The sequence below is a fragment of the Bidens hawaiensis genome, unplaced genomic scaffold (genome assembly GCF_021521415.1).
Source record: "Bidens hawaiensis isolate Kalapana, Puna unplaced genomic scaffold, B.hawaiensis_p1.1 tig00022003_1, whole genome shotgun sequence".
Classification (NCBI taxonomy): domain Eukaryota; kingdom Viridiplantae; phylum Streptophyta; class Magnoliopsida; order Asterales; family Asteraceae; genus Bidens; species Bidens hawaiensis.
This window is the reverse complement of record NW_027493410.1, coordinates 20,985-32,610: the sequence shown is the minus strand read 5'-3', so window position 1 is coordinate 32,610 and position 11,626 is coordinate 20,985. Positions and strand designations below refer to the sequence as shown.

The 11,626-nt window shown below is 34.4% G+C and overlaps 1 protein-coding gene across 1 annotated transcript; it reads left to right on the top strand.

The window, feature by feature from the left end:
* The first annotated feature begins 1,039 nt into the window (after positions 1-1,039).
* Positions 1,040-5,392, top strand: LOC143564416 (outer envelope pore protein 21B, chloroplastic-like). The gene is made up of 5 exons (XM_077051699.1): positions 1,040-1,201; positions 4,123-4,197; positions 4,287-4,439; positions 4,679-4,777; positions 5,176-5,392. Exons 1-5 carry the CDS (start codon positions 1,040-1,042, stop codon positions 5,257-5,259), a joined length of 573 nt encoding a protein of 190 aa, XP_076907814.1. The 3' UTR covers positions 5,260-5,392.
* The last annotated feature ends 6,234 nt before the right edge of the window (positions 5,393-11,626 follow it).

The window sequence follows — 11,626 nt, the reverse complement described above, 5'->3', positions numbered from 1 at the left end:
GGTTATCTGTCGGGTTCAAGTTCATTTGTCATCACTAATCAAAATGATGTTCAATGTCTCAAGTAGTTGTCCTTGAACAACCCGCAACTAGACAATCATGCTATCCTTACCTTCCAACCAATCTGCCAAGTACCAATCACACTTTCTTAACCCATTTCAAGAGAAATTTATTAAACTCTTCTGTTATTCCAATAGGGTTTCTTGAAGTTGTTCTAATTTGATTCATTTGGTGTTTCTTATACTTGTATTTGATGTATTTTGTGCTATTTTCTTGTTAAAAATAATACGTAAAGAAGACGATATAAAACACTTATGCCATCTAGACATCTCTAAAATGAAAAATACGAATACACTTTTCAAAGTAACACATTTCGAGAGATAATAACCTTATAGTCTAATTTCAACAACTAAACACACCCATAACTCCATAACATGAAATCTGTTTCGAACACAATCAAAAGCATAGGATTGTTCACGAGCTGAATTAAACTTGTATCGAGCTCAAGTTTGAATACATGCAAGTGAAGTCAATCAACTTGACTCAATTTGAAATCCTTCGCCGGCTTAGAACTAGTGTAAACATATTTCGGTTCGGTTATTCCACTCCATTGAAATTCGGGTTTTACAAAATTATCCATTGAAGCGATGACAGAAATCGGTTCGGTTAATAACCGAAACCGAAGCTGGACTAAACTTTTTGTTTATACATACATGAAATGAAGGTATAAAATACATGAGATGGAGATGCAAAACATGAAATTCATATACGAAAATATGAATCATTCAGTTGAGTTAACCGAGAGTACACAAAATATCCAATAACCAAATTGTTTTCAATAAAATTCCGCTTGATTCCATGAGTTTGTGTTGCGTTTTTTTTATCTTTTTTAAACAGCTACAGAATCTTTCAAATTGACTACGGGCTAAACTCATCATATCAAGAATTACAATTATAATAAATAGAAATAAAAAATAAGGAGAGAGATAAAGGTAGGTATTGTTTGTTTCCAGGGTTTTATTACTATCGCTAACATTAACAATGGAGACATCGCTCCGATACGGCGGAGATTCCACGGCGCTTAGAGTCAACAGCAACAGCAAGAAGCAGACTCCGAGATACGCCAGCAGCAGTGACGCATCTTCTGCTCTGAAAATCCACGCTAAGCAGAAGCTCCATATCGATTCCAACACTCGACTTCAGGTACTGCTACTAATCCGTCTGATTGCACTCATTTTTATTTTATCTAGGTTTTATGTGTTATTCATCATCTCAATTTCAGTCTAGCAACATAATTAGGGCAAAACTGCATATGCGTTTGTGTGACAGAGCTCGGCTTGTTTCCAGCTCTTTAACTAAAGCTCTACCAGAGTTGTTTTTTAAGCTCCGCTCTGCACTGTGAAATTAATGCATACAAGGTCAAACTTATAAATACACAAGGCTTGTTAAGGCTTCATGTGCAAGGCTCAAGCTCGGCCTCGATAACTAAAGAGCTTTGTTTGAGGCTTGGCTTGCTTCCCATAGTGTATGTTTGAAGTTGTTTATATGCGAAACGAAGTAAAGTTATATAGCTTATGAAGGACTTGGTGCCATGATGACTATGAATTGTCTAGCGTTAGATTAGCTTATTGATCCTACTTTTTGTCTTTTTGGAATTAATTGGACCGAGCACATAGCTTAGTATTTATTAATAAACTAAACCTCTAGCTCCGCTACTGAGTTTTTTTTTAAGCTCATAGGCTATTATTTTTTAATTAATTATTTTGTATACGTTTTTAATCATTTTGAGAAACACGTTTAACAAGCCTAAGCTCAGCTTGAGCTTGTCTGTGCACTGTGAAATTAATACACAGAGGTCCAAAATTAGGTCAAACTTAAAATACACAAGGCTCGTTAAGCCTTCACATGCAAAGCTCAAGCTCAGGCTCGATAACTAAACAGCTTTGTTTTAGGCTTGAGCTCATTAAATCTCGCCTTGTTTCAAGCTCGAGTAGCTCGCGAGCGGCTTGGCTTGTTTTCACAGTTCCACCGCTATTTGTGTTCTCCCGTAGTGTATGTTTTGAAGTTGTTTAATACATACAAGTCCAAAAATAGGTCAAACTTAAAAATACGCAAGGCTCATTAAGGCTTTCAAGCTTGGGCTCGATAACTAAACAAGCTTTGTTTAAGGCTTGAGCTCAAAAAAGCTTGCCTTGTTTCAATATTTTTATTGATTCGTGCTTGAGTAGCGCACAAGTGGCTCAACTTGTTTGCACAGTTGGTGTTTTTCTGTAGTGTATGTTTTGAAGTTGTTTATACGCGAAACGAAGCAAAGTTGTATAGCTTATGAAGGACTTGATGCCATGATGTCTATGAATTGTCTAGGGTTAGATTTAGCTTATTGATCCCACTTTTTTTTCAAGAATTAATTGGACTGAGCACACACAGTAACAAGTTAACGACCGAGTTTATTAAGATCAAAACAACACATGAACCATTAACCCTATCAAACTATTTATACCAGACTCAAGGCGTAAACCCACTATGACTCCAGCTCTTATAAACTTATCCTAATTAAACCAATAAACTTTTAGTGACTTTAAACAAATTGGTAAACTTAAATAAAAGACTCAAAACTCTTAATACTTTGAAAACTCTATCAGGATTAGCCCTTCAGTTTTATCATATATTTGGCACCAGTGGCGGCTCTAGGAATTCATGTGTTCCGGCCGATCTGGAAAAAAATATGCCTCTTAAGTCTTAACAAACTAAATAATGTAAACTAATTTTTTTAAACAACGATTAATGGTATAGCGATAAACATAGCAATTAGCAAAATCATGCCATTAGAATGAGTTTATGACATAACGAATAGCAATAAACATAAGATTTTGGTATATTAAAAATACATATACATAATATCGGTAATTTTAAAAAAATTTGTGTCCCCAAAGTAAACTTACCCCTGTCGGGCGCCCACATTGCTCACCCTCAAAGCATCCCCTGTTTGGCACTTCAAGTATTTAGTGCTTCCACAGGTAGTTCACTTTAGTGCTTCCGATGATTGAGTGCTATGTGCCTTATGTCCAAGGCTTGATGCAAAACTACTATCGAGCCGGGGGTCTCACCGGAAGCAGCCTCTCTATCCCTATGGGGTAGAGGTAAGGCTGCCTACATCTTACCCTCCTCAGACCCTACCATAGCTTTGCTATTGGTGGGATATACTGAGTACGATGATGATGATGATGATGACAGGTAGTTCACTTGGCATTCCTATCCCCTGTTTACAAATCTAGGATTTCAAGGCCCACCAAGCTATATTCACAATTCATAAAGATACTAAGTCAAATGATGGCACACAAGTGATTTTACAAAGTTTCCAAAAGTATAGCTTGAACAATATTTCCACAAAAGTTACTTGAAACTTTCAAATAACTCAGAATATACTAGCTCAAAAGAAAAGGAAGCAATAAAGACTTTCAAAAGGTAGCATAATATCTAACACAGAAAATAAATGTAGCTCTGAAATAATTACATGTATAAGTTAAGCAAGTTATCCAAAGTTATAACTATAAATTACTTGCCGTTTTTTTTTTGTAATCAGAAACCTGAAAGTCTTGTTAATTATTATTATTATTATTATTATTATTATTATTATTAATGCTTGTTATGTTCATAAGCTGGACAGAGGTAATGAAGTTTTACAGTAAATGCTTCTGTTTACTACTAAGTTACAACACCCGTGCAATGGAGATTCCTATTTGGCTATTCTATATAAACTATGTTAGTATGCTTTAGAACTGTTCACGTTTGTTGATGAGTAAAATCGTACATTTTAAAAGTAGAATAAATAGATGTTATAAATTTACATATCTAATATAGATTTAATTAAATAGCAAAATAATTAGTTATTTGATTTCAAAATAAAGCAACCAACATTATATGTGGGTTGCTTAATATCCTGGGTGGCTTCATGAGGTGTGGCCCAACACTGAATGAAATATGGGATTACAAAATGATATTTTACTCATAACATCATGTTATTTATCCGTTATCATGAACTATTAGTAATCCAGATGTTTTCTTGAAACACATTCTTTTATTATTTTTTTTTAAGTTTTGGTGCATTTCTTGATACTTGGCAGCTTAATGGAGAACTTGATACAAGGATTGGGGCTCCAACCTTTCTCAGTGCAGTTCTGAAATACTTTTCTCCTGAAGTAAGATCTCATTTTTATCTGCCGATTATGACGAACTTTTCTAACTAATTGTAAACTTTATAACCTTGTAACTTTTTATTTTTTAATAGCTTTCAGCAAAAATTGGAGCTGGATTACAATATAATAGGCGTGAAAAACTTCATTATACCGTGCATGGGAAAAAATCATTTCCACTTACTCCTGATCGATTTGTCAACTTTGTTGTTAAGGGACATTGTGATATTGACAAAGAGTTTAAACAGGTTGGTATTGTAACTTTTAGGATCTTATCTTGCTCACCAGAAGTACATTCAAATTTGCAGGGTATGTCTGCCATGATGATCTTCAATTATAGTCTATTTGAGTATTTTCTTTACATAAGCGTTATTGAGTCGTGCGGTTTGCCCTTTCAAATAAACTATAATTTCATGTAGTTTGCTTTTAAAGATTTATTTTCTACATATTGTTATGTTTCTCTTATGGTATTATGTATTTGTAACAGCCAACGCCAAGTGGAGCAGCAGAATTGGTTTGGAACGTTCCTGATTTCCAGAAAGATCAAGATTTAAGGTTCAAAGTTGGCTACGAAGCCTTAGACAAGGTATATTGCATTGCAAAACGGACTATTCATCTCGTTTTGAGCCACCACCAAGTTTTTAATATTATTATTATATTATGTGTTATGCTTGGTTTATAAAAGAAGCAGCGCTATTAAAATGATTTTTTTACTTTGTAAATTTCTATGAATATATCACTTTTGTAGGTTGAAAAGTGCTTGAATAACGCCTTGGGTCGTTTTCAACTCATTTGACTGTGTTTTTGCGCTTATCTACTTAAACTGGGTTCTGTAACGAAGATGCCTCTATACGTGTGTATTATGTGATGTTGCATCTTCATGCAAATCTATAATGAGGATTTATAATTAGATACTGCAAAATTTATGTAGTTGGTTATTTTTATTGTTTGCTAATCTTGCGTTTTTGTACATTTTAATTGCAGATTCCGTATGTACAGGTGAGGGAAAACAATTGGACATTCACTGCAGATGCTAATGGCAAATGGAGTTTGAAGTATAACCTATGATTCTAAAATCATGGTATGTGTTCTTTTTTACCTTGCATTAAGAAATTAGATAACTCGTGTAGATTTGTAGAAGCCGCTACTGGAAAATGACTGAATTCAGGTTTCTAAAGATATGATGTTGCATTTTGTTATTCTTCGTCTTATATTTATTTTGCTCAAATTTAGAGAATGGGATTGTTTCTCATTCCTGATTTAGGGGATGTTTGGGATTGTTGTTTGTTTCTTTAATAAATAACTAGGTTAGTATCCCGTGTAATACACGGGCTGAATAAAGAATATAACATCAATAAAAAAGATTTTTATTTACGTGTTATAATTTAGGAATGCATAACAATTTGTCATATATGAAATTAAATATTATATTTTATATAAATTTGAAAAAAATATTAAATACAAAAATTGTTCATAAATCTTCAAATATCTCATTATACACAACATATGTGGTTTTCCCGTATTAATAATTCAATAGTATGAAATGATAACTTTAAGGTTGTATAATAGTAAAATAAATCAAGAGTTAATGAAAACCTTAAATGTAAATGTAACATATTATTAATTTAATAGATTTAAATAGGGTTTAATTTTGAAAAATAACTTATGTGTTATCCTACGTGGACACTTTAGAAAGATGTCATGTGTCCATGTTGTTTTGCTTTAATATATTAGAGTAAGATAAATAAACTAGTCATATGAGTTGACAAAATAGCAGTCAAAGTCAAACTTCACTAGAATCAATAAATATGGAAAAGTTTTCCAGAAAGTTATATTAAATTTAGTATGAAACCGAGTAAACAACTCAACGTTGTGACAAGTCAAATTTCGGCTTCTAAAGATGCAATCTCCGACCAATATCACGTAATATTACTATTTAGTTTCCACTTAGATAATCAACACTTTAATTACATAGCAATAATTTATTTTTTAATTATTATTAATATTAAAGGGAAAAAGAAAAAAAGGTCAAGTGCGGGATCACGGATTCGATTGACTTTTAGTTTAATCCGGAGACAACTTGGCCATTTTCCCTGATATCTTTTTACTTTTACTTTATAATAATTATATTACTTTTTGCCCTTTTCCAACTTCTTTATATTATATGATTTTTGTTTCCCTTTTAGCAAAATTAGTTATAAAAAAATATGCTATTCCTTTAATGTATTGATATGTAACTTTGGCCATATAATATGTGAATCCGTAAAACTAAAGGTGGTTCTGGATAGAGTTCGTCAATTGGTTAAATGGATAACTTGAACGTGTCAACAGTAAACGCACTTTTCTAATTAGAAAACTAGACACGCTATTGTAGGTGATCAACCAAAAAATCATTATGATGTTACACATAATTTAAAATATAATAAAGTTCTTAATTCTTTTAAATAATTACTAAAGACAATAGTATTTATTCGAATTCGAACTTCTGATAAACTATATTTGAGAAGAATGAAAAAAACACAACAAATGGAGTTCTCTATATTCTATAAGCTAGATTTGAACATAATTTTTAAATAGAGCTATAAGATAATATTTTATTTTTCATTATGAACATAAGATGCGAAAATTAAGATTCATAAAACATTGTTTTTTTTATTTATATTATTTAAAATATTTTGAAAAACATAAAATTGAGGGAAATTAATTTTCTTCCCTGCCTTAACCGTTATACCGTCTCTCAATTAATGTTTCGTGTATGCTCTCGAAGTGTTTATTGTTAGTATAGTTTCACAAAGTAAAAGACATAAAAGCTATAGTGCATTCTTCAATAGTAAATATTAATGACTCGCATTTTTGTCAGATTTTTAAAATATATATGTTTAGATAAATAAATTAATGGAGGTTTTTTTTAACGACCAACAAAACTTTTATACACGATTACTTACAACAAGAAACGACCAAAAACTATACAACCAAAACCATATTTAAGCTTCTAAACGATTGTAATTAAAGGCCTGCCATCTTCCCACCCAAGCAAGGTTGCTTTGACAGATTCCGAACCCAAAGAAAACAGGTTATATTTGGTTTACCAATTGATATTGTATGGATTTGCCCATATGCCCAATACAAAAATTAACCAAATATTTCGGTACTCAAATTTATCAAACCGTTAACAACCCAAATTAATTGATTAAGGCCGTAACCAAAGTTAACAAACTTTGAACACCTTTTACATTTTAACCGATTGCATGACCCGTGTACCGACAACACTTCATGTGACATGTTTCTTAGGTTATTTTTATTTTTGTAAAGATGGCAAACTCATACCACATGACACCCCTAGGCCCCTCATATATCACAAACTGAGCATTCGGTTTTAAATCCTTTTTGTTGTTGTATCTTAAATGTCTCTGGCACATATAAATAACGTGACTCCAATTATTATTGATGTTCATTTTCAGGAATTAAGTTCAAAGGTTGATTGATTTATACAGACATAAAAAACCCCACATGCATATTGTACTTTTGAGTAGAGGTGCACAAACCGGTTTTTTTAAAAAAACCGGTTCGGTTATTAACCGGACCGGTTTTTTTTGGCCCGGAAAAAAACCGGTTCGGTTAATAACCGGACCGGTTAATAACCGGTTTTTTTCTGTCAAAACCCTAACCGGTCTAACCGGTTAGGACCGGTTTAGAAACCGGTTAGAACCGGTTTTTTTATTAACCGGTTTTTTTTATTAACCGGTTTTTTTTTTTTTTTTTTTTTTTTTAAATTTCGCGGTTTCAAATACGAATATTTGTTTTTTATATTTTGTACTTAATGAAGACCATTATTTTTTCACAGTATAAACAAACCGGTAACTACAAGGCAAAACGGACTGACCGAAGCCATTCTTTGCTTTCGTTGTTAGGGTTCTTTGCTTGGAAGATGAGTATGAGTGTGTGTTGGTGAATGTGTTTTTAACAAACCAAAGATTAAAAACACATAACTTTCATTTATAGTTTTTACATTAAAAATACAAACATTAAATCGTTATCGCATATTCGTAACTCAAAAATACAAACATTAAATCATTAACACTGAAGAAATCTCTGCCAAGAACTGTTGTTCATGATTTAACTCAAAAATACAAACATTAAATCGTAAACTAGCAGATGCTCCTGTTGTTCCCAATCGCAGTTTGTTCATGATTTGCCTCCATGTTTGCTGTTTCTTTAACTAAATTAGAAAAATCCAAATCAACAAGTAAATAAGAGCACATATTAGGAAAAAGAATGCTTAGACACGATTACATGAACAACTTGCTGTTTCTTACTCATGATTTGCCTCCATGTTTGCTGTTTCTTTAACTAATTTTCTTCGCTACCCGATCCCGAGCTATTTCTTAGGTAATCGTCGTACGCGGCTTCTTCATCGGTCATTGGTTGAGTGTGTCCTTCATTGACCTCGTCTTCATACAAGCCCGCTTCATACTCCATTTCCCCCTCGAGTGAGCGTTGATGTTGTGCCCTATCTAAAGAGTCCAAGTAATCCTTGAAGCAAATCGACATCTCTATAGCTGGTGCAGTGAGTCGAGTCCTCCTAATCGATATAACCCTGCCAGAAACAGAAAAAGCATACTCCGAAGCTACCGTGGAAGCTTGGACCGTTAGTAAATCTTTGGCCATGGCGGCGAGGATCGGAAACTCATCCTCCTTACCTCTCCACCAAGCCAGCAAATCAAGACTTCTAAATTCATCCGGAGTCATGTGTTTCACAAAGTTGGTACCACCATACCTTCCAAGTTCACTGCTTGGGGTGTTTACCCTTTGACGTTTACCGGCGTCTTCCCAAATCATGTAGTACATCCCCATTTCAAGGTCGGTTTGGGATTGGGATTGGGCAACAGCTCTTAACGAGTCATGAATTTGGGAAGACGACCCGTATTTTGTAAGGTAGACATCATACATGTTTGACAAGGTGGTGTTGAAAGCATTCTTTAAAGTTTGGCTATAATAGGGGTTTTGATCGTCGTTTAACCCAAGCTCATCACAAATTTTTTCTATTAAAGCTTCAACACCACCAACATTGATGCAAGGGTTTAACGCAGCAGCACATGTCAAAACAGCGGGTAGTTGTTGAAAATATTTTCTAAATTTTTCTTTCATTTTTACACCCATATCAAAATAAGGTGCACCCCTACAATCAAGTTCACTCAACTTTGTGCACATGACAGCAATTTTTGGTAAAGCAATGGGGCTTGTTGGATAGTAAACCCCGGATAAACTAGTTGTGCAAGATTTAAAAATTTGAAGGACCTCCGTAACGATCTCAATCAATAACCAGTTTCTAGGATCATATGGTGCACATTTACCCCTACTTGACAAAATTTGATGAAACGCAATTAATGATTCTTTTTGTTGGATGGCTTTCTCAAACATATTACAAGTCGAGTTCCATCTTGTTGGACAATCCCAATTTGGCCCCAACCATTGACAATTAGCTTCTACACAAAATTTTTTGTATCTTGAAAATGTTTTATTGTTGCTAAAAACATCTCGTAACATTCTTTTAAAACTGTTTCTTTGCGTTTCGATCACGTTTAACCCATCTTGCACGGCCAAGTTGATAATATGTGCAATGCATCGGCTATGAAAAAACGCTCAATCACAAATAGGTTTATACTTTAATTTTAAATGGCCAACCGCGGCCGTATTGTTGGACGCGTTATCAAACGAAATTGAAAAGATTTTATCTTCAATTTTGTATTGTCGAATGACTTTATCCAAGATTTGAAAAATATTTCTACCCGTGTGCTGGTAATCAAACAATTGAAACGCAACGGTTCGTTTCATCATTTGCCACGACTCGGGGTCAACCCAATGAGCCGTCACACAAATGTATGAGTCGGGCGAACCATGAGGTACCGACCAAACATCCGTTGTTAAGTTTACACCAGTTTGTAAGTTTGAAAAGTATGAAATTAGTTCGGATTTAGCGTTTTTCCATGCTTTAAGACAATCTCTTCTAAGGGTCGAACGACTTACGTGTTGGTAGCGTGGTTGAACATAGTTTTGCATCATCTCCGTGAATTGAGGGTTGTCGAAGTGGTTGAAAGGAAGTGTTTGTTGAATCACAAAGTTTGAAAACTGTTGACGTACCGCTTCAACGTCGTACGTAAACACCCCTCCTTGATTCGTCATCTCCGGCTGCGAACTACTTCCCGCTTCGTCCTTCAAGGCCTTGCAAAAGCGCTGTTGTATATGCGCTTTTAAAGTGGAGTTTGCATCTTTGGCATAGAACTTCAAACAGTGCTTGCATCGAGCTTTTTGGCGACCGTTAGACAGTTCGCATAGGTCGAAATGTTGCCACACATCTTGGTTTCGTTTCGTGGGGATGATCCGAACGACCGTTATGTCTGTGTTCGAGGCACCCATGTTGACGGATGAAGCAGCACTTTGGGAGGCCATGATAATAAGAGCGTATAATCGAGTATGAAATAATCGAGTACGAGTATGAAATAAACGACTACGAAATAAGAGCGTATGGAGTGGTAATGTGGTATAATTGAGTGTGAGATAACAAAATAATCGCGTATGAAATAAACGTTTAGAGCTAGTAGAGTTGTATAATCGAGTGTGAGCTAACCTACCCAACCTAAACTATATATAGTTGTTTGTGGGGGTAAAATGTTAAAAAAAACGGCTAGAAATCAAGAAAAAACGGGCAAAAAAGGACCCAAACGGTCATATGGCCGTTTTATAACGGTCAAAAACCGGTTAACCGGTTTTTAGGTTAACCGGTTTTTGACCGTTAACCGGTTAACCGGTTTTTAGGTTAACCGGTTTTTTAATAACCGGTTTTTAAATTTAACCGGTTTTTTTACTAACCGGTTCAATAACCGGTTTTTGTCCACGAATGAGTAACCGAAGTACTAACCGGCGGTTCAATAACCGATCTAACCGGTTTTTTAATAACCGGTTTTTCTATTAACCGGTTTTCGGTTAAACCGACCAAACCGGTTCTATAACCGGTTTTTTTGAACACCTCTACTTTTGAGTGTTAGTTTTGCCAATGCTTATAAAATTTGTCTCGTGTCAGAATAATGGATTGCTCACTTAACCCTCTAGTGGTATAAACAAAATAGTAAAATGTAGTGATAATTTACGTTGAGCAAATTGTAGATCGTCGGCTTTCATTTTTTTGTACTAAATGTTTTTGATTTGCTCTCTTTATCTTTCGTTTAGAGATCTAAACTCTAAACTCGATTTCTTTTTATATAATTCGATTTTTGTATATATATAAACATATATCCTTCATATTTTAACGGTGTATTGGTTTTATAAATCTTAACTATCATCTTTTGGTCGCTGATGGTCTCAACTAACGAATTGGCTGGTAACGGTCTCACTTTTTAACATATTTGTTCCTAGCGGTCCGCGACTAACAAGGTCC